Genomic DNA, 23,967 nt, shown 5'->3' on the forward strand with positions numbered 1-23,967 from the left:
GTTAGGACTCCACGCTTTCACTGCCGAGGGCAAGGGTTCTATCCCTGGTTGGGGAACTATGATCCCACAAGCCACATGGTGCAGCCAAAAAAAGAAAAAATAGGTGTTGAAGTTGTCAAATACTTTATCTGTTGATATGATCATATGATTTTTCTTCTTTTGCCTTGAGATATGGTAGATTACATTAATTAATTTTTGAATGTTGAACCCGTTTTCAAAAATACATACCTAGAATAAATCCCACTTGGTTATGTTATATAATTCCTTTTATACATTGTTAGATTTTATTTGATAACACTTTATTGAGGATTTTCACATCCATGTTCATGAGAGTTATTGGTTTATAATTTTCCTCATAAAATGAGTTAGAAAGTGTTCCCTTTGCTTCCATTTTCTGGAAGAAATTGTAGAGAATTGGTATCATTTCTTCCTTAAGTATTTGGTAGAATTCACCAGTGAACCCATCTGGACCAGTTGCTTTCTGTTTTGGAAGGTTATTACTTATTGATCCAAATTATTTAATAGGTATAGGCTATTCAGATTATGAATTTCTCCTTGTTTGAGCTTTGGTAGTTTGTATGTTTCAAGGATTTGGTCCATTTCATCTAAGTTATCCAATCTGTGATCAGAATTGTTGATAATGTTCCTTTATTACTCTTGGGAGGAGTATTATAGTGATTTACTTCTCTTCCAGAATTTTATGGCAAAATGCAAATAACAAAATTTGCCTTTTTTTTTTGGCAGTATGCGGGCCTCTCACTGTTGTGGCCTCTCCCGTTGCGGAGCACAGGCTCCGGACACGCAGCCTCAGCGGCCACGGTTCACGGGCCTAGCCACTTCGCGGTATGTGGGATCTCCCCGGACCGGGGCACGAACCCGTGTCCCTTGCATCGGCAGGCAGACTCTCAACCACTGTACCACCAGGGAAGCCCTGCCATTTTAATGATTTTTAAGTGTATAACTCAGTGGCATTAATTACATTTATGTTGTTGTGCAACCATTACCACTGTTTCCAAAACTTTTTCATCACCCCAAACAGAAACTTGGTATTAAGCAGTAACTCTCCATTCTCCCCTTGGGCCCTGGTAACCTCTGATAACTTCCTGTCTTTATGGATTTACTGGTTCTGGACATTTCATATAATGTATATTTCATACAATATTTGTCTTTTATTTTTCTGGCAGTTTCTGCTTGTTTTTCGGTGTTTCTGAGGAGATGAGAGACTGGAGTTGCTTACTCTGCCATTTTGCTGAGGTTACGTTCCAGACTGATAGTTCTGATTGTTACTTTTTTCATGTAATATTTTACCAAACACTTTACCCATGACTAGTCTGTATGATCCAGAAGGAAGACATTTGTATTGTCCATTACTATGTCCTCAGAGTCTAGAATGGTGCCACATATTTGTTGGCTAACTGAAGTTACTAATTTTTAATAGTTGCTTAAAAACTGCGTAATTTTTAATAGCTTCATAATATTTGTGTGACTGTACCTTTATTTACCTGATTATTGTTTAATTTTTAAACTATCTCCAGGTTTTATTTGTATAAGTAATAATGGTTATTATATTTATACAGAAGTGTTTGGGTGCACCTATGATGATTTTCTTGGCATGTATTTCTAGAGGTGGAATTAGAACAAAGACATGACCATTTCTTTGGTCCTTTGATACATATTGCTAATTGCCCCTCAGGAAAGGGGTTTTTTAGTGGCTTTAAAGCTATTTAAAAATATATAGCATTCTTTTTGCCTGATTTATGACTTCTCTGCATTTGACACTCATAAAAAAAGAACTCTCCTTGGTGAATTTTAAAAAATGTTTTTGTCTAAGTAACAGTATGAGATAAAATTCATTTGTTGATGGAGGTAAGTACAGAAAGCACCACAAGCAGATATTTTGTAAAATTTTATCTCATTTCACTAAACATTTTTATGGCAATTAAATTTTACCAAAATAGAAAAAACTTAGTTTGATTAGTTTTGGCTTCTGGTTTAATAGTTATAACAAATGTTTACCAACTACACTTTTATTTATACTTTGGGTATATTTTTCACGTTATAATTGTTTGTTTCATATTTGTCTCCCCAGTAGGCTGTGAGCCTCTTGAAGGACTAAATAAGTTCAGTGTTCTTTCATAGTCTTAATACCTTACATTTCCTATAGTACTTTGTAGTTATTAGAATAGATGGATATATATCAGCTCACTTGATTTCTTTTATAACAGCCCCTTATGGGATAAGGAATTGTTTTGGAACTTAGAGAGCTTTAAGTGACTTGTCTAAAATCACAAAACTATTACATTTGTCCATCCTCATCCTGCCCATGCTTTCTACCTAGGGTTAGCTCACTATAGCATTTGGCCAAGAAAACCAGGTTCCCCTAAATGAATCTCAAAGATAAATATCCTCACTGCAGTACTTTGGCTTCTCCCATTAAAAAAATAACAAAAACAAAAAAACAAAACTATAGAGACCTTATCCAGAGGAAATAGGAAGAAAAGCCAGGGAATCAGAGCTGCTCTCTTGCCAGAAATGCATGTTCTGATGGGAGAAGATGGTGAAAAATATCTGTGCCAGATCCCACGCGGGAAAGAAGCTGTCTGAGATCCGAGGAAACATCCGTCTGCTAAGAGGAGCCAGCAGCCTGTTGACAAAAATTTGGGAGGGGAGGGGGAGTCAGAACTCTTCTTTTTTTTTAAAAAAAATAAATTTATTTATTTTATTTTTATTTATTTTTGGCTGTGTTGGGTCTTCGTTGCTGCACACAGGCTTTCTCTAGTTGCAGAGAGCTGGGGCTACTCTTTGTTGCGGTGCTCGGGCTTCTCATTGCGGTGGCTTCTCTTTTTGTGGAGCATGGGCTCTAGCGTGCGGGCTTCAGTAGTTGTGGCACGTGGGCTCAGTAGTTGTGGCTTGTGGGCTCTAGAGTGCAGGGTCAGTAGTTGTGGCACACGGGCATAGTTGCTCCACGGCATGTGTGATCTTTCTGGACCAGGGATTGAACCCGTGTCTCCTGCATTGGCAGGCGGATTCTGAACCAGTGTGCCACCTGGGAGGCCCAGAACTCTTCTTTTTGTGTGACTTTAGATAAGTCACTTAAACTCTTTGAGTCTCAGATTCTCATCTGTACAATAAAGAGTTTATATTAAAAAAATAAATAAAATCACAAAACTGGGGCTGAGGTCAGGGCCTGCTTTTGTGACACGTACTTAACCTTTAGGCATTGAATAGCTGCAACCCTGTCCAGGAGAACTCTGTGCGGTGTTGGAAATGGCCTGTAATTATGAGCTGTCCAGTACAGTAGCCACTAGCTACATGTGGCTAGTGTGACGAAGGTACTAAGTTTTAAATTTAACTTATTTAGTCTTAATTTAAATAACCACACGTGCCTAGTGGGGAATACCATGTTTTTGGACAGTGCAGATCTAAATTCATAGGTACAGTAACTGTTTGCAAGGACGTTCTAGCAGGGCTCACACATTGGCATTGGATTTAAAGTACTCCCTGTGTAATTCTGTGATTCTGTAAACTCTGAACTGTAAAACAACTAAACCTACATATATGTACCCAGAAAGTCAGTTTGAATACATTTGGAAACCATCTTTAGTAGTCCCCCCCCACCTTTTCCTTTTATTCAAGTGTGGTTGAGGAGACTTCTTTTTTTTTTGGGGGGCTGCGTTGTGCGGCATGTGGGATCTTAGTTCCCCAACTGGGGATCGAACCTGGGCCCTCAGCAGTAAAAGAGCGGAGTTCTAACCACTGGACTGCCAGGGAATTCCCTCTCTTTGCTCCTCTACTTCTTTAAAAATCTCAGCTTTCTCTCCTAGAAAAAGGAGAGAGATTTTGTTAAGTTATGATTAACCCTATCCTGGATTATTCCTTTTCTCCAACAGTAATCTATTTTAATCTGTACTCATGTAAAAGCTGAACAGTAAGTATTCCTAAATCATTTCATGCAAGTACATGATTAGTCCTTAACAGGATGTCAGCTCCCTGAGGACAAAGCCCTGGTTCCCATTTTTTGCCCTTTAAAATGGTCATCAAATGTATGTCGTGTATCTAATTCTGTGAAGAATTCAAAGAAGGTAGACGTGGTCTAGAAAAGTATCTTTGAGTTTAATTAACGTTCAAGTAAATAGTGGTCATGCATCTTGGGTTTGGGTCATTTCCTGTGTATGAAAAGGAGAGATCAGCCCACTTTTGGTAACCATTCAATGCCTAATAAGAAATGGGTTAATCTTTTATTTTAGCCATTTCATGTTGGGAAATGCAGTGAGCTGTTTGTGTCCTCCCAAAACTTATATGCTGAAACTATTCCAGTGTGATGCTATTAGGAGGTGAGCTCTTTGGTAGATGATTAGGTCATGAGGGTGGAACCCCCATTAGTGGGATTAGTGCCTTTATAAAACAGACCCCAGAGAGCTCCCTTGCCCCTTCCACCATGTGAGGTGACACAGCGTGAACACAGCCATCTATGGACCAGGAGGCAGGCCCTCACCAAATAGCAAATCTGTCAGCACCTTGATCTTAGTCTTCCCAGTCTCCAGAGCTGTGAGAAATAAATTTCCGTTGTTTTGAGCCACACAGTCTGTAGTATTCTGTCAGAGCAACCCTAATGGACTAAAGCAGGAAAACAAACATGTTTAATCAAATGTGATTAGAAAATGCTGCTGGTGATGAGATTTGACTTCCTGATTGGTATCAGGGGAGGAGGGGAATTAGCAGAAAAAGATAAAGCTTAGATTATCTTTGTCTGCCATTTAGTGGCTCTTAATGCAAAATATATTTTGTTTTCAGAAACCATGGAGAACCTGTTGTAATTTGGGAATATTATAAACTTCTGATGTGATTATCAATGTATGAAAAGCTCTGTCAGAGTTACTTAGAGTTCTTGCTGCTTGAGTTTGGAGAGCCCTGGCATCTTAAGTTTTACAAGGTAGCTCGTCACATTTATACACTTGAAACTTTGAGAAAGGGACATGTGTTTTTACAGAGAGAGTTTTGCATCCTTGTGTGCTGAGGCCTGCTGTCGTCTCTCTATACCTGTAGCCTTTAGCCTTTACATTGACTATCTGGGAGTGGATCTGAAAGCAGGAAGCTCTGGAGGGAAACCACAGAGCAGTAAGCTGTTCCAAGGTGTTTGTCTTGTAAAACTAGTAGCCGTATTCACTCATTCTAGAAAGTTTATTGATTTTGTGCCAGGCACTGTGCAAGGTTCTAGGACTGAAAATGAGAGATTAAGTTCCTGGCTTTGAGTTGCTCGCAGAGGTGTAGATGATATTTAAACAGGTGGATTAATTATATTGTAGCATGTAAATACTGTCTTTAAGAGACCTGTGAGCAGTTTGCAGTGAGTATTGTACAGCCCTAGAGGATTTGCGTATCTTATCAAAACAATCTTGTGAAATAGGTGGTATTAATATCCTCATTCTACAGAAGAAGAAATTGAAAATGGAGAAGTGCCCTAGATTTTATTATTGATATCCAGACTTAAACTTCTGATCGTAATCTTATGATCCTTGCACTGTTCACCAGTTCGCTTCTTAATAATTACCTTCCTCCTTTCCTTAGCTGGGGAATCCCCAAAGGATTATGGGGCTTGCACCTCATTCACTGTTACTGTACCACAGGCATGCATTTGGCCCTGTTTCGGGACCATCAAGCTCATCAACAAAAGTGTGTGCCGGTTTCATAATTGAAAACGTTTATCAACTGAAAATTTTAGCGTTTGTGCGCACAGACCAGCTGAAGGACTATCAGACATTCTAAAAATGCTGGGCCATTGAATTAAGGGTGATAAACATACCAGTTTCAACTGGTTGAATGACCACATTCATGAATGTGTATTTGACGAAGCTGGCTCTGTGTAAATAAGCATCAGAAGAGCAGGCCAGGTGAAGCTGACAGAGCCTGGGCCAAGCTAAACAGGAACATGGGCTACGGAGTTCGGTTGATTCAAACCTCAGCCCCGTCACACACACTGCAACTTGGCCTGGAGCTTCTTTTTGTGCCATCGTAGTACGTGCCTCAAAGTGGTGCCTTATTGTGGGGATTCAATGGAGGGGTGTGCTTGGCACAGTGGTGCTTGGTGAGTGTGTGTTTGAACCCCTTCTCCTGTGATCAGCACATTAAGACTGACTTTGGCTGCAATTTTGTAAAACTAACCAACAATTGATCTTGAATACCTTGGACGCCATGATTACTAAGATGGAGTCTTAAAAGTGATACACATTAAAAAAAATTTTTTTTTAATTTTATTTATTTATTTTTGGTTGCACTGGGTGTTCGTTGCCGCGCGCGGGCTTTCTCTAGTTGCGGTGAGGGGGGCTGCTCTTCGTTGCGGTGCGCGGGCATCTCATTGCGGTGGCTTCTCTTGTTGTGGAGCACGGGCTCTAGGTGCACGTGGGCTCATTAATTGTGGCGCACGGGCTTAGTTGCTCTGCAGGATGTGGGATCTTCTCGGATCAGGGCTTGAACCCGTGTCCCCTGCATTGGCAGGCGGATTCTCAACCACTGCACCACCAGGGAAGTCCAAAAGTGATAAACATCTTTAACTAGTAGAATAAACTACCTTTAGATGATTTCTATAATTCTTTATTAATAGTACATTGCTTATGTGGTATTTGAGAGCTCATGTAGTATTTTAGTAAATAGTATTTTTAGTTCATTGTGTCTTAAATTTTTACCAACAAACTACCCTTAGTAACAGACAAAAGTAAGTCCTCTGAGGAGAATAATGTAGAGAGGAGGTGTGTGTGTGTGTGTGTGTGTGTGTGTGTGTATGAGGAGAATAGCTCAAAATGGCAAATAGGACATTTTTTGAAGGTCAACATTATATCTGGTATTTTTATCTCATCAATATTCCATTTTTCTCCATAAAAAATTTGCATTACTACCAATAGAATGTTTTAAATGTCTTACCATTATAAAAATGATGGCATTTCAGAAGTTAAGCTTGTTTACCCTCGGCTTCCAGTATGCCTGGCACACTCCCCATGCCCTTTACTCGCCCACGTCATGGGAGAATCACCGTCCTACTACAGCAGCACAGCAGACCGATGAAATAGATTTAGTACTTATTTCATAGTTGAGGAAATTGAGGCCCACACATTGTAGTTTACCCAGGGTTACACAGCTACGAAGCAGGAGAGCTGGGAGGTTCTCTTAGAAGGCATCCCAAGTTCCCAAATCCAGCCTGCTCTTACGTCACTCCTACAGTAGTGAGGTAATATTTACTAAGAAGAAGATGGTATGTAATGTGCTGGGTATGAGTTGATAATAAACAGAATTATAAGTAGTTCTCTACCCTTTGAGCAGTTTGATAGGTCTGTCAAGATGCTAACGTGGGGTAAAAGGTAAATAACAATAAAACTAAGTGATGCAAGGCATCAAATAAGTGATAGAGATAGACGTTATCCAGAGTTCTGAGAAGGAAGCATTCAGACTGGGCTGAAGCATATGGAAAGGCTTTGTGCAAGAACAGAGACTCGATTTTACAGTAGTCAGTGTTTCTCTCACCTGTTCCTCTGGTCTTTTGTTTACTGCTGATAATGGCTGAAAACTAGCTAATTGCAAGTTGAAGTCTTTTTTGGCTTCTTTGTTTTTTGGAAGGTGTTCATATTTTTACAGTTTACCCCAGAATAAACAATTTTTTAATTGCACAAGTTTTTTCTACTCTTTTCCGTCCTTGATAGTATTAAGGAAATGATCTGACACTAACCCTTAGATGAATTTTATTTGATTTACAAGTTTCCTTTTTCGTTCCTCATAGAGCATATTACTCATTCATCTAGGAAAGTTTAGAAAGATTTTCATAATAGGGTTTAGTTGACAGGAATAGCAGAAAAGGGAAATGGTTTTGATGGAAGAGAATCCTTAGGAGCAGGGACAAAAGACCCAGAGGAGGTGAAGACAGGAAGAGACACAGTGTCCTTATGGAGTTGACGTGGGGGCATGGAGGATACAGGTGAGAAACACAGTGTCAGGCCTGCAGCTGGGAGCACCTCTTAGGTAATAGACTTTTAGGACTGGCAGGGATTTCAAAGACCCCCTTCATTTTACAGATGAAGAAACAGCCTGAAGAGGCTAAGTAACTTGCTCAGTGTCACTCATAAAGGTGACAGAGCTGGGATGAAAACCCACATCCCGAGTAATAAGCCAGCATTCCTACCACTTCCCCCAAGATCTAAGCGTGCAGAACTCTGAACTAGAGGAACGTTCCTAAATGTGGTATTTAAGGACCCTTTGCTATTGCCGTTGTTTCTAATACACCGGAGCGGTTTGGAGATGCCAAGATTAATTTATCTGATGAAGGAAGGCATGTTGTATTAACATACAGCACGTCAGCATTTCTCAGCTCAGTGTGAAGCGCACTCTCTCTGATGTTTTCTCCCCACCTTCCAGGTAGCCGTACTAGCCAAGGACAGTTATATTGAGCTTTATTTTATTTATTTATTTATTTTTATAAATTTATTTATTTTTGGCTGTGTTGGGTCTTTGTTGCTGCGCAGGGGCTTTCTCTAGTTGCAGCCAGCAAGGGCTACTCTTCGTTGTGGTGCATGGGCTTCTCATTGCGGTGGCTTCTCCTGTTGTAGAGCACGGGCTGTAGGTGCATGGGCTTCAGTAGTTGTGGCACGCAGGCTCAGTAGTTGTGGCTCGCAGGCTCTAGAGCGCAGGCTCAGTAGTCATGGCACACGGGCTTAGTTGCTCTGCGGCATGTGGGATCTTCCCGGACCAGGGCTTGAACCCATGTCCCCTGCACTGGCAGGCAGATCTTAACCACTGGGCCACCAGGGAAATCCTTGATTGGGTTTGTTGTTGTTGTTGTTGAGTTGCATGAGCTGTTTATATATTTTGAAAACTAAGCCCTTGTCGGTTGCATCATTTGCAAATATTGTCTCCTAGTCCGTAGGTTGGTTTTTCATTTTGTTTTTGGTTTCCTTTGCTGTGCAAAAGCTTGTAATAAGTTTCATTAGGTCCCATTTGTTTATTTTTGCTTTTATTTCTATTGCCTTGGGAGTCCTTTAGCAATTCTTAATGAAATTAAAATGAAATGAAAGTTACATACTCTCAGTATTTGATGCAAAGAAAACATTTGTTTTTCTTTTCTTTTTTTTCCCTAGGTGGTTCTGGAATGGAGCCGGGATCAATACCATGTTTTGTTTGATTCCTACAGAGACAATATTGCTGGGAAGTCCTTTCAGAATCGGTGAGAAGAGATCAGTTTTGGAGAGTAGCTTATTTGGGCTTAAATAAGCCATGAAATCACCCATATTTAAGTAGAATAGTTGAAGGGGTCTTTCCAAGTTGTAGGTATGGTTTAGCTTGTTCAAGACTACTCCCATGTGAAGGTACCTTGTAATCCATCCTCACGTTTTATGGATGAAAAATTTGATTGCCAAAGAGCAATCCTGCTGTGCGGTATATTGAGTACTTTAAGTTACACGATCTCACTTTGTCCTCGCCCCAGTTCTGTGAGCTCAAGGTCATTCCATCCCCCTGTAGGATGAGGAAGCCAGGCGGCTACTCTGCAGCCAGTTCCAAGCCCCGGCCAGTGTTCTTCTGTTGACATCACTGTGTTAACCAGGGCATCTGCTGTGGTATCCACCAGGACTGGACGCCCACATGCCCCTGTGGTCACCACATCTGGCTGCCTCGCTGTGGGGAGGAGCAAACAACCTCACAGGTTGGGTCTTTTTCTCCTTAAAGCCAAGCTTCTTGGTGCAGCCACTCCTGATTGCTGCCTTTACCCTTTTCCTTGGAGACTTTTTCGTCCCTCACAAGACAGACCTCAAAGTTAAAGCAATCTTTTCCAACATCCTCCTTCCCTTCTCACAGCTAAAATAAGTCACACACGGTCTTTTCATTTTTTTTGTCTGTAAAACTGTTACTTGTATGGTTTTATATCATAAAAGCAATGTATGTCTATGGTCAAAAACAGTTCAAACATTATAGAAAAAGAAAAACAAAAAGAAAAAGTAAAGCCTCTCTCTGTTCCATTCTGAATTTCCCCTGACCCAGAGGAACCATGGTTAATGAATTTTTGTTTTGGATTCTTCTGGTGACCGTCCTTTCAACTTAAAAAAAAAGCAAAAACAAAAAACAGAGTTCTCTCCTTTTTGGTTTACTCACTTTATGCAGTATCTATTAACCGCTTTCCATTGTAACTGCGCACAGCTAATCACTATAGGGCAAGGAGCACGGGGTGACCAAAAACAAATGTGAGGTAGCTAACAAAGGTAGTTAACCTCACAGATAGACCTGCCAGAAGCCATAATCAGAAACTTCCCTAGATCCTGACTGTCCATTTTCCCTGGAGGATAGACACCATAAGTCCTCCTCTCTACCTTCACTGAACCAGAAAACCTAGTGAAAGTATAACTAGTAACTGGTGTCAATTGATGCACTTGGACCATTTTCTGGGAGCCTCTAGACTGCATCGGCAGTTCTGCTGGAGCTCTTGTCCCCGCTTAGAAGCACTTCGTTGCGCCTCTATCCACTTGTTATGAGTGCCTATATGGTCCCTATCAAATAAGTAGTTTTTTTAAAAAGCTGTGCTAATAAGACATAGATGTATGCACTATTATAGTCCTGAACCTCTCAGCAAAGAAGGGCTGTAGGATTCCTTGAGTTAGCCTAAGCTTTACTTTAAGCAAGTGAAGGGCGAAGTAGGGAAACTCTAGATCTTTCTCTTAGGATCTCTTAAAACAGCAGTTTCCAAAGAACCTGGGGGATCTGCGAAATCAGAGCTATATTTATAACAGTGCTGAGGTGTTATTTGCCTTTTTTTACTGCGTTGACATTTGCACGAATTGTGTAAAAGCCATGGTGGGTAAAATTGCCACACCTTAGCACAAGCCACTGTAATTCACCACCACCACATATCTGCACGGGGCAGAAAAAAGCGGGTTCGCTTAAGAATGTTCCTGAGGAAGCAGTAAAAATCGTTGATTTGATTCTACCCTGACCCCGTGAGTACACATTTTCTTAATGTTCTGTGTGATGCAACGGGAAGCACTCCTCAGGCACCTGACTGCATGGTGATTGTCTTGAGGAAAAGCCCTCTCGTGGTTGTTTGAGTTGCAGCCTGAACTCACTGTTCTGTTTCATGGATCACCATTGTTATAACTTGAAAGGACAGATGACAGTGTCATTACTCAGACTTGTTATATTTGGCAGGTATTTTCTTGACAGTAAACAAAGCGATCCTGTGTTTGAAAGGAAAGAAATGATAGTATTTGCTGCCAAAGATAAAATTTGAGCTTGGAAGTGAAAATTAGAACTTTGGAAAACTTGTTTCCACCACTGTAAGCCTAACAGCTTCACAATACTGTAAAGACTTCTCTGATTAGATTTGCAGCATTAGCCAAGAAAATTGCATTTGTTAATATTATGTAAGAAAATTAAGGAAATATGTCACCATTTGGCAGAGCTGCATAACTCAGTAAGCTGTTGTTTTCCAGATAACCAATGCATTGATGTTACAGAATTTCACATGGGTGAAAGCCATTCAAAGTGCAAGAAAGACCAATGGATTTTAATGTAAAAGTACAAAAATTTCATTAATGTAGTTTCAGATCACACATTGCAACTAATTTTTAAGAAACTTCCACTTATTTTGGTGTAGTATCCAAGAAGAATATCCACTATTATTTGAAAAGGCTATTAAAATATGCCTCCCCTTTCCAAGTACGTATCTGTGGGCCTGGGTTTTCTTCAACCAAAAGAGCATGTGGGAACAGATTGAATTCAGATGATTTGAGATGCTTGCTTGCTTGCTTCTACTAAGTCATTAAAGAGATTTGGAGAAATGTAAAGCAGTGCCTCTCTTCTCACTAAATTGTTCTGTTGTTTCAGAAAGTACTGCTATTTTCATTTAGTTTTTATTTTATTTCTTTTAAATTTACTTATTTTTGCTGCGTTGTGTCTTTGTTGCTGCGTGCGGGCTTTCTCTAGTTGCGGTGAGCAGGGGCTACTCATCATTACGGTGCGCAGGCTTCTCATTTACGGTGCCTTCTCTTGTTGTGGCACGCAGGCTCAGTAGTTGTGGCTCTTGGGCTCTAGAGCGCAGGCTCAGTAGTTGTGGCGCACGAGCTTAGTTGCTCCACAGCATGTGGGATCTTCTCTGACCAGGGCTTTAACCGTGTCCCCTTCATTCGCAGGCAGATTCTTAACCACTGTGTCACCAGGGAAGTCCTATTTTATTTTTTAAAAATATTTATTTATTTGGTTGCACTGGGTCTTAGTTGTGGCTTGCTGGCTCCTTAATTGTGGCAGGCGGGCTCCTTAGTTGTGGCATGTGAATTCTTAGTTGTGGCATGCATGTGGGATCCTGCTTCTTGACCAGGGATCGAACCCGGGCCCCCTGCGTTGGGAGCACGGAGTCTTAACCACTGCGCCTCCAGGGAAGTCCCTGCTCTTTTCATTTAAAAAGTTATTTATGTTAACCCATGAAGGGGTTTATTATTGTTTTAAAATGAATTTTTGAATGTCTGATTTATTTTTGAAAATGGCAAGTGTGAATCATTAGAGAAATGCAGATCAAAACTACAATGAGGTATCATCTCACACTGGTCAGAATGGCCATCATCTACAAACAGTAAATGTTAGAGAGGGTGTGGAGAAGGGGGAACCCTCTTGCCCTGTTGGTGGGAATATAAATTGATTCAGCCACTATGGAGAACAGTATGGAGGTTCCTTAAAAAACTAAAAATAAAACTACCATACGACCCAGCAATCCTACTACTGGGCATATACCCTGAGAAAACCATAATTCAAAAGGAGTCATGTATCACAATGTTCATTGCAGCTCTATTTACAATAGCCAGGACATGGAAGCAACCTAAGTGTCCATCGACGGATGAATGGATAAAGAAGATGTGGCACATATACACAAGGGAATATTACCCAGCCATAAAAAGAAACAAAATTGAGTTATTTTTAGTGAGGTGGATGGACCTAGAGTCTGTTATACAGAGTGAAGTAAGTCAGAAATAGAAAAACAAATACCGTATACTAACACATATATATGGAATCTAAAAAAAAAAAATGACTCTGATGAACCTAGGGGCAGGACAGGAATAAAGACACAGATGTAGAGAATGGACTTGAGGACACGGGGAGGGGGAAAGGTAAGCTGGGACGAAGTGAGAGAGTGGCATAGACCAAATGTAAAATAGATAGCTAGTGGGAAGCAGCCACATAGCACAGGGAGATCAGCTCAGTGCATTGTGACCACCTAGAGGGGTGGGATAGGGAAGGGTGGGAGGGAGACACAAGAGGGAGGGGATATGGGGATATATGTATATGTATAGCTGATTCACTTTGTTATAAAGCAGAAACTAACACATTGTAAAGCAATTATACTCCAGTAAAGATGTTAAAAAAAAAAAAGGAAGTAAATTATATCCAACCACACACACACACAAAAAGAAAATGGCAAGTGTAGATAGTTATAACCTAAAAACAAAAGCTTTTGGGGTTCCTTAAGAATTTTTAAGAGTGTGAAGTGTCTGAACCCTAAAAAGTTTGAGAATAATTCCTTAATGTAGCAGTTCTCAAGCTTCAGTGTGCAGCAGAATTCCACAGAGGGCTTGAGAAAAGACAGTTTCTCCCCGTCTCCAGCGTTTCTGCATCTGTAGGTCTCAGAGGGGTGCAGAGAATTTTCATTTCTGACAAGTTCACTGGTGATACTGAAACCGCTGGTCTGGTGACCACACTTTGACAACTATTGTATTAACGGATTCTTAATGAAACATAATCTTCCTCCTTCTCCAACTTTTATTTTAACAATGCTGATTTTCCTAAGAAAAGCTCAAAATGGCCTTCTTTTACTCGCAACGTTTATTGAGTACTCACTCGGCCTACTGTGTGTGATGCTGTGCCGCGTGCTGGTGGCGCACAGACGAATAAATCTGCCTGGACGGAGCCTCAAAACTTTTAGAAGGAAAACTAGCTCCGAAAATCTAGACACTGAGGTCAGCAGTTTTAATCAAACACTCTTGTTCTCTTTCTGAAGGGTGTGGGTGTGTGTTTTAAATGTTTCTTCTCTTAATTTTAGATTGCATTAAAATATAGTTTGATTTTTATGTAGGGATATTTCAAAATTATCAAATTTCGATGATGACAAGAAAATGGATCATATGTAATATCTAATATGTTCTAATATATTTTAAAAAACCATAATGTTTATAGGAAGTTTTCATTGTTTTGCTGGTGTTTCTACATGTCTTTTTAATGTTGTTTGCCCTGAATGAAAAAAAAAAATCCCTTTCTATATGCCAGTGACAAATGAATATGTGAACTGTCTACTGCTGCTAATTGTGAGGGCTTAAGTCAGTCTGGGCTCAGTTTTGTCATCTCTAAAATGTAGATAGTAGATTAAGTATAAAATCTCTTCCAACTTTGTTTCTAAGATACTATTCATGTTCTAAGTTTTCTTCTCTGCTTTATGTGATGTAGAACCAAGGGACTATTAAGTGCCTTCATATTCACTTAAACTAAACTAATTAAAATAAAAGGTATCACCACGGCTTTGGTTCTGAATCATAGGTAACTTTCTTAGTCTTCAGCTCTAAGATAAAGGCTTCCTTCTCATCTGGAAACTAAGATAGTGGTCTGTGGTTAGAACAAAAGACTCACACTCACTGTGACCATGTCTAATAAGTAGAAAAACAACTGACTCACTGACCAGGGGCAGATCACACGATGTCCTCAGGGTTGTCGGTTTAACATCAGCGAATTGGATTGATCATGTAATACAGCCTTACTAGAAGCACCAGCACATAAATGCATTATTACATACTTATGCTGTTTTCCTCAGTTGAACTTGCATGGATATCTCTTGACTCTATTAAAACAATCTTTAATAGCAGATAATTACTCTTACAGAAAAGCTTTGGAATGTGCAAATTTTTGCCTCCTTTTAAAAAGCCTTTTCTTTCTAAAATATGTCACTTAAGCTTTTTTTTTTCCAAATTAATTTTTAGTCTGAGCATAGATAGATCACCTGTGAACTTGGGAGTGAGATGACTCTGGATAATTGTGGGTAATGTGAGGCATTTTTTTTTTTTAATAGAAAAGACTAATGTTTATGTTGAGGGAATGAACTAATAGTTATTTGGACAGTAAATACATATTAAACCCCACTATGTCCCAGGCACTATTCCTAGGCATGTAGTGATGAACAAGAGGAACTCATTGACCTCATCTAGAACTGATATTTCAGTGGGGAAGGATTTTTTTTTTTAACTTAAAAACATGAACTATAATCTACCTATAAATCAGTAGTTCTCAATGTGAGTTTTTGGACCAGCAGCATTGGCATTACTTGGGAACTTGTTAGAAATGCAGATTCTGGGGCCCCACTCCAGAACTAATGAATCAGAGACTCTGGGGATGGAGCCCAGCCATCTGTTTTGAAAGTCCTACAGGTGATTCTCATGTCTGCTAACATTTGGGAACCATCCATATAGACACATGCAGAAGAAAACCTAGATGAGGAAGCATTTGCGTATCGTTACAATAGGGAGAGAGAGCCTGAGCCTGTACAGGAAAGAGAGGAAATAATTAATGAAGAGGGGCACAGAATGTGTGACACCATTTTTGCCTTAGAGATAGTTGATCTAGTGGAAGACAGACATCAAAAAAAAATAGTACAACCAGTATGCTAAGGATTCTTTAGAGTACAAAGTACAGTGGAAGTTGCTTCTTAAGCAGTATATTTTCTTTGTGGGAGGTGAGGGAGGAGGGCATTTGGGGAATGAGGAAGTGGTTAAAAAGAAGCATGAAAGAAAGGATATTCTAGGCAGAGGGAGAAGCATGTTCAAAGACACAGAAGCCTGCAAGTTTTTATCCTGTTTGGGTAAGGGCATACACATGGAGCGTCTAGACCACAGGGTATAGATTATGAAGGAGTTTAGATTTTTATTCTACAGGCAGCGGTGCACCTTTACGGGAGGGTTGGTAGGTGCTCAGCTGTCACTTGTGTCTGAGTATGAGCTGATTGATTCTGCATTTTCCACATGAAGCTCTGGGTCCCCTGGAACCTCTTTGACCTTCATCTCCTCTTATGCTCTTCCCTTTGCTCCTGTTGTCTCGTCCACACTGGCCTCTAGTTCCTTAACCATGCCAGATAGGCAGCTGCCTCAGGACATTTGCACCTGATGTTTCCCTTCTCCGGGCTCTTCTTCCCCAGTTGCCCACATGGCCTGCTTCCTCACTTCCTTCATCTCTTTACTGAAATAACACCTTTCAGTAAGGCCATCTCTGCTCTCCCTGTTTAAAACTGACCCCCCACTTAGACGTACTGTGTATCCTCATTTTCTTTATAACATGGAACATCATCTGACTTCACTTATTTGGTTTATTTACTGTCTTCACCTTTCTAGAATGTAAGCTTCATGAAGGCATAGATTTTGGGTTTTTTTGTTTACTGCTGAGTCCCCAGCACCTAGAACAGTGCCTAGCACATACTGAGTGCTCCATAAATATTTATTCACCAAATGGATAAGCACTCCTTTCATCCAGTCATCTCACCTGCTTCTTTTAAGCTATGTGTTTGTCACTCTATTTATTTTTTTCCTTCCATAATTTGAAAGATATATCCACCAAACTGCATTTGTTTTCCCCTGAGATAATTAACCCTGTGGCCCAAAGTCATGTTTTGGTTAGTCTCTGGAGCCCTTCGTGCTGCTGGGGGCCTGATCCTGTGCCTGGTCTGTGAGAAAGACAAAAGGAAGGTAAGCTTTCGGTCTTTGGCCTAAAAAAAACCCAGCAACCAAAAAAACAACCCCCCCCCCCAAAAAAAAACCATAAAAAGCAAAAAAAACTGTACTGTTTCTTGGAAAAGATCAAACCTGAAACAGAATTATCCAAATTATGTCTATGTCACTATGAACTCCCGTGTTGTAGGTCTGGAGCAGACTCTGAAAGATGGGTAGGATTATGGTAAGTTGATGAAGGAAAGGAGAAGAAAGCTTTCAGCAGGGGTAAAACCTGAACAAAAACACTGAGATAGAGTTTAGGATACTCAAGAATTAAAAGCCTGCCTGACTCCTTAGGGGTAAGATAGTAAGGGAAAAATCAAGCAGGTTCGGGAAGGTCTTCTATGCTAGTAGTGTTCAAGTAAATCATTGAGTTCCTCACGTTGCAGGCACAAATCCTAATCCGCTGGGTACTTTAGGGAACAAAACAGGTGTGTTTCCTGTTGCCTTGGAGCTTACATTCTAGGGGAGGGACACATGAATTACCAGTGTATGTAACATGTTAATTATTTCATAGGTGATCATTGCTATGAAAAAAAAAAACAACAGGGCGAACAGGATGGGGAGGGGCCAGGCTTGGGGGCAGCTGGGAATGGGAAGACTGTAGCATTAAAGAGGGCCAGGTCTTCATTGGGGACTGCTGGCTAACTTTTTTTTTGGTAATTTTGTTTAAGCTTCTTATTTCTTTTCTATGTTTGGCTGCATTTGTATCCCAGCTTTCTCACTTGCTAAACTGAGAATGTAGCAGTTTAAAGTGAGCTTCAAAGACCTCCCCCACAGCCTTAAAACTGAAGGGACAGCAGCCTCCACCGGGTAGCTGTGATGATCAGACGATGCAAAACTGCATAAAGTGTCTAGCAGAATGCAACTCCAGAGAAGGGGCTCAGTAAATGTTAGTGCCCAAGACCCAGTTTGAAAGCATGCAAGTCTGTGGTATACGCCATGGTTGGATCACCTTTTCGCTGATTTTTTCATAACCTCTGAGTTTAAACCCTGTTATGCTCTTATTCCCAAGTATGTTGGCAACATGCATATAAGCTGGAGGACTTGTGTGTTTACCCTAGGCTCTGTCTGCCCATGCCGATCGACGTAGTTTACACCTGGGTGAATGGCACGGATCTTGAGCTACTGAAGGAACTGCAGCAAGTCAGAGAGCAGATGGAGGAGGAGCAGAAAGCAATGAGGTAAAACTGATCGTCAGAAAACAAGACACACAAAGCTCTACACTTGTAACTAATGGTACATTTCAGAAGGTAAGATGACGCTTACACTGCCGTTCAAACAAGAATCTGCATCTCAAATTCATGCCGTTACAAGATTCTGGCAGTCATGCAGCCGACCCTTGTTTCTTGGTGCCCAAGGAGGACTCGGCCACTTCGGTGAGATCTTGGCCTCACTTTGTCAGGTGGCCATCTCATGAATGTGGTGTTCTAGTGATGCCTTGGTCTCCAAAGGGCCTAAAGGTGGAGGAGCCACCTAAGGAGCCCTGGGCTTCCTGCTCATTCAGTCTGAGTCCCAGATGTGATAGCTTCATGAAGTAAGGTTTTATTATGCAAAATTGCTACACAGTAAGATGGATTAGTCCCTTGAAAATAAAACAGGCCTACAGACATAAGTTTTTTTCCATTTGATAAAGGCAGTAAAAAGTATATTTGTTACCCTTTTTAATATCAAGTAGTGTACTATGGAACTAGAAACCTTGGTAATTTTTTTAAATATGGAATTTTGATTATCTTATTTATCTGGGAAAAGTACAGTGGGCTTCTGGAGAGCCTTCTGAGCTGGAGATCTGGCTGATGTAACTTCCCTCTGATTCCTCAGGAGTATTTACTGAGAATTTCCCCGTTCATTTCTTTGTAAATGTTATGGGTGCCCCCCAGTTGCAGGTGTTTGGCCATGTTATACTGCAACACATTTGTCTCTCTCTCTCTGCTCCTCCCCAGTGCATGAAAATCACTTTGATAGCCTCGTAACTATGTTTTACTAGTAAATGTAAAAGCTTATATCTTAAGTAAACTTTTGTGGTTACTGTGGGTGGTACGTGATAATATTTGTTGATCATAGCGTATTAAAATGTATAATTTATTGTGCGTCTTAAATGTTATACACAGTACAGTACCTCTTAACTTACTGGTTGGTTCTCATGGAGTAACCAGGAAAATCAATGTTGTCAAGTTCCCTCATTCACATGTAAGTCTAGCACTAGTCCATGCATATATAATGAAATCTATTTGCTTTCACTAGAGAAATCCTTGGGAAAAACACAACGGAACCAACTAAGAAGAGGTAAGCATTTTGATTTTCCTCTCAGTAATGAAAATCAAAGGAGTGAGGTGAAACGTCTAGGTTCTTCTCCCTTGCTTTTGTTGAGTACACAACAAAACAGAGTAAGTATTTTTTACTTACTCTGTTGTTCCTGTTCAGTCCCTCTTCTTTTGGTTTTTGACCCCCAAATTAAGTGCATCCGTTAGATGAGAAAACAGAGGCACAGCTGATTGAGAACTGTGGTTATTCTGGTTGTAGCTAACCAAAACTTTATCGTTTCTAGATACGTTAGGTAAGGTTTTTCTTCTTTGTCGTTTCCATTAATTGGTCTTGATGTGCTGTTCTCTTGGTTCACTTAAGTCTAACTTACACCAGTGTTTTCATTTATAGAATCTATGTCCATTGTTTAACTATGTGTTCAGTGTATATTTCCTTATCTTTAAAAGCTGTCATAGTTGTATGTCTTATATTTAAGGACTTGGGAAGGAGATTTAACCCAATGACAAGAATCAGATGATCTCTCTTGATTTGAATCATACCTGACTCTGATAGGTCCTTAAAACAAGACTGTCTCACTAACAAGCGGAAATCTCTGTTAACTGCCACTTCCCCACTGAACCATTAGACTTAAAATAGAAGAGTTATTCATAGAAATGATCCCAAAGTGCCTTCTGAATCATCTGTTAATGTTAATTATGCATATTTATTTATAAATACCTATTGCTAATACTGTTATTTTTATTTGTTTATTTTTTAATTTATTTTTGGCTGCATTGGGTCTTCGTTGCTGCACATGGGCTTTCTTTAGTTGCGTTGAGCGGGGACTATACTCTTTGTTGTGCGTGGGCTTCTCATTGCGGTGGCTTCTCTTGTTGCAGAGCACAGGCTCTAGGTGCACTGGCTTCAGTAGTTGTGGCTTATGGGCTCTAGAGAGCAGGCTCAGTAGTTGTGGCGCATGGGCTTAGTTGCTCCACGGCATGTAGGATCTTCCCGGACCAGGGCTCAAACCCGTGTCCTGCATTGGCCGGCGGATTCTTAACCACTGCACCACCAGGGAAGTCCCCAAGACTGTTATTTTTAAATGACTTTTAAATTAAAGCAATGATGCAACATTACAGAAAGGTCGAGAGGAAAGACAAGAGCTCACATAATTCTTTGGCCCTCACTCAACAATTATGATCATTTTCTTATTCCATTTTCATGTATGTTTTTATAGTAAATAATTTATAATCTTTGCAATTTTGTGTCCTACTTTTTATTTTATATAATCATACATATTTCTATGTTGATAAATTATTGTAATACTTCTTATCAATTTTAATAGTTATATAATATTCCATAAAGTAACTGTACTATAATTTGCTAAATTTTGGGCACTGCCATATTTTCACTTTGTAAATATTTTGTGATATTATATTTGGGCCTATGGCATTTTCTGTGTGTGGGTTTGTTGTTTTTCCTGTTTTTGTTTCTCTTCTACTTGGACTAGATTCCTGGACATAAACTAATGAGGAAGAAACGTATGTATGTTTTCATGGGTCTGAAGAAGTATACATGTATATATAATGTAATTGTTTTTCCAAAGAGGAAATGGGGAACCCATCTGGAGGGATACCTGCAGAGTTTGCTGCACTTGCACTAACATCGCACCATCATTTTTTTTGTTGTTTTTTTTTTGCACCATCATTTTTTGAGGGTGCTAATTTAGTTAAACAAAAGGTCATTGTCTTCTTTTGCATTTCTTTGAATATTAGTGAGGTTGCACAATTTCATGTAGTCTGTTAACTGGTCATAGCTCCCACCTTCTGAGTTCTCTAGCTGTGTCCTTTGCCCATTTGTTTAATTTAGGTATTTCTTATGTTTAGACAGGAATATTTCATGTAACTTCATAAAACTTTGTCACATTAGCTTTTGTTTGCATCAGTGTCCTGTCATATTCAGTGTACTGAATTGTATTCTAGTTGGAATTGGTAAACTGTTCCTGGTAAGATGATACTCTGTTAACCAGAAGTTTTCTACTTCCTAATCTGTCTGATATTGGACTTTACTGGAATTACAAATAATGTTTAAAACAATAGTAATGAAGTGCTTAATTTCTTGTACACCTTTGAGTTAGTAACTTTTGTGGCAGTCTTATTTTTTAAATTTATTTAATTATTAATTATTTTTTGGGGGGCTGCGTTGGGTCTTTGTTGCTGCACACGGTCTTTTTCTAGTTGTGGTGAGGAGGGGCTACCCTTGGTTGCAGTGCACGGGCTTCTCATTGCAGTGGCTTCTCTTGTTGTAGAGCACATGTTCTAGGCGTGTGGGTTTTGGTAGTTGTGGCACATGGGCTCAGTAGTTGCAGCTCGTGGGCTCTAGAGAGCAGGCTCAGTAGTTGTGGCACATGGGCTTACTTGCTCCACAGCATGTGGGATCTTCCTGGACCAGGGCTCGAACCTGTGTCCCCTGTACTGGCAGGCGGATTCTCAACCACTGTACCACCAGGGAAGTCTGCAGTCTTATTTTATTAACAGGAGTTTGAAAGCTCTATCTTTCGAGTTGCACTTGTTTGATAGTTTTATGCCATACTTGCTAACTTACTAAATTTTTATATTCTTGAGATAAAATTCCTTGTTTATTGAAAGATCATGATTTTTAAATAAAATATAGAAGAAACACCTGTGAAATTTAGTAGTACCAACAAGCTTTTCAGTGTTGATTTAATTTTCAAGCATGTGGTTGTGAGCATGTTCGTGTCTCTTTCCAGTGAGAAGCAGTTGGAGTGTTTGCTGACACACTGCATTAAGGTTCCAATGCTCGTCCTGGACCCAGCTCTGCCGACCAACATCACACTGAAGGACCTGCCATCACTTTATCCTTCTTTTCATTCTGCCAGTGACATATTCAACGTTGCAAAACCAAAAAACCCTTCCACTAATGTCTCAGTTGTTGTTTTTGACAGTACAAAGAATGGTAAGATCTTCTTGTGGGTATTTTAAAATCATGTTATCATTGGATGTTGGAATAACAAAATTTTGAATGGAACAGAATTGGTTCACTTTTAAAGAAATGCCTGATAAACCAAAAATGTAAAAAGGGGAGCTACCATTGTATTTCAGCCCTGCTGTCAGAAAGGGATTGCATCTATTTTACTCTGTGTAATACACATGCCTTCCTGTGCTGTGATCAGGACCTTAAACCTGGTACTCAAATTTACTGTATTCTCTTGGCTGGGAGTTATTCAGGAGGCTTTATTTTTTTTCTTTCAAAATTCCTCAGCAAGGTTGTTTTCTGCAGCTTGGACTGACCATACTTGGAGCATTCATACTTTAAGTTCTGAATCATCTGGTTATGCAGTTGATTTGACCCGATAATAGAATTAAATTTGTAATTCTTGACATAGAACTGCACCCACATCCTTAGAGATCCCGTCCTCTCCTCAGCCACTGAGCTGCTGAGCCCCACACCTGCATCTCCTTCAATCATCCTTCCTTTTGTCTCATCCTTCCTCTGTGCTGAGTGACTCTCCCAGGAAGCTCTGTTTTCACTTGTGTAAAATGAAAACTGTCGCATTCTCTTTACAGCCCTGTTCTCAAGTTCCCATTCTTTCAATGCCGTACCTCCCAACCTAAATCTTTGGAACCATCTTCGACCCGTTCGTACTCTAACCAGTAATCCGCCTCATCCTGTGACTTGCTGTTTTGCAAAAATCTTAGATTCTTACCTTTCATACTCATCAGATTTCTTCTACACCAGACTGAGTTTCTTCACCCAGGCCCCAATAATAGATGCCTGTCTGCGCTGCCGGCCTCTAAAGTGCTTCTCTGATCCGTCTAGCATGAAACTGATAAAATCAGACTTTTCCAATTTCTTTACAGTTGCTAACTCTTTGGAGAGAATAATAGTAGTATATATTTGTTTTTCACATGGACACAAATTCCTCTTGCTGGTGTTCCAGATGGAGTTTTAATTGCCTTGGTCCTGCCCATCGGCCCTCGCATCCCTGCCCTCCTCGCATCTCCTCACAGCCGCCGGCGTCATCTCACAGATGTGGGGCTGCCTGTCCTGAGCCTCTTCCTGTCGAGCCCATCTCCTATTCTTTCCAGCCCCCTCTCCAGTTCTGTCTCCATGGAGATCCTGGACTAGTACATTCACAATGATTTTATTTTTCTGTATCCCTGTAGTACTTGTAACCTAACTCACAACTTAGTTTTTGAGTGCACAGGAGTTTATGGTGTTCTCATCTAATTTCTTTTTTTTTTTTTTGCGGTACGCGGGCCTCTCACTGTTGTGGCCTCTCCCATTGCGGAGCACAGGCTCCGGGCGCGCAGGCTCAGCGGCCATGGCTCACGGGCCCAGCCGCTCCGCGGCATGTGGGATCTTCCCGGACCGGGGCACAAACCCGCGTCCCCTGCATCGGCAGGCGGATTCTCAACCACTGCACCACCAGGGAAGTCCTAATTTCTTTTTTTAATTCACCATTTATTTTCAGCATTTTATTTTATTTATTTATTATTTATTTATTTATTTTGGCTGCACTGGGTCTTTGTTGCGGCACGTGCGGTCTTTAGTTGTGGCATGCGGACTTCTTAGTTGCAGCACGCGAGCTCTTAGTTGCCACATGCATGTGGGATCTACTTCCCAACCAGGGATTGAACCCGGGCCCCCTGCATTGGGAACGCTGAGTCTTACACACTGGACCACCAGGGAAGTCCCTCATCTAATTTCTTTAGGGCAGAAACCTTATCCTCACCATTTGGTGTCCTGAGCAGTGTCTAACACAGTGCTCATTTCCTGGTACTTATTATTTGTGATTTGAAAGGAAACTATGACTTTTCTAAGCAAAGGTATCTCCTCTTCACACTATAGACCTGTTTCTGAACTATTTTGTATAACTAACTTTTTTTTTTTACTTATAATTACTATTTATTTTTATTATCATTATTATTTACAGTGAGTA

General features: G+C 40.4%; 1 protein-coding gene across 3 annotated transcripts in view; it reads left to right on the forward strand.

Moving 5' to 3' along the window:
* GNPTAB (N-acetylglucosamine-1-phosphate transferase subunits alpha and beta) overlaps positions 1-23,967 on the forward strand; it is an 81,635-nt gene that overhangs the window by 15,966 nt on the left and 41,702 nt on the right. For 2 of the 3 annotated variants that reach the window (XM_032645417.1, XM_032645419.1), the window contains exons 2-5: positions 9,120-9,205; positions 17,825-17,944; positions 19,005-19,046; positions 21,775-21,980. In XM_032645417.1, coding sequence (XP_032501308.1) covers positions 9,120-9,205; positions 17,825-17,944; positions 19,005-19,046; positions 21,775-21,980 — 454 coding nt within the window. The remainder of the gene's footprint in view (positions 1-9,119; positions 9,206-17,824; positions 17,945-19,004; positions 19,047-21,774; positions 21,981-23,967) is intronic. The other variant, XM_032645418.1, reaches the window with a different exon arrangement.

The sequence above is a fragment of the Phocoena sinus genome, chromosome 10 (assembly GCF_008692025.1).
Source record: "Phocoena sinus isolate mPhoSin1 chromosome 10, mPhoSin1.pri, whole genome shotgun sequence".
NCBI lineage: Eukaryota > Metazoa > Chordata > Mammalia > Artiodactyla > Phocoenidae > Phocoena > Phocoena sinus.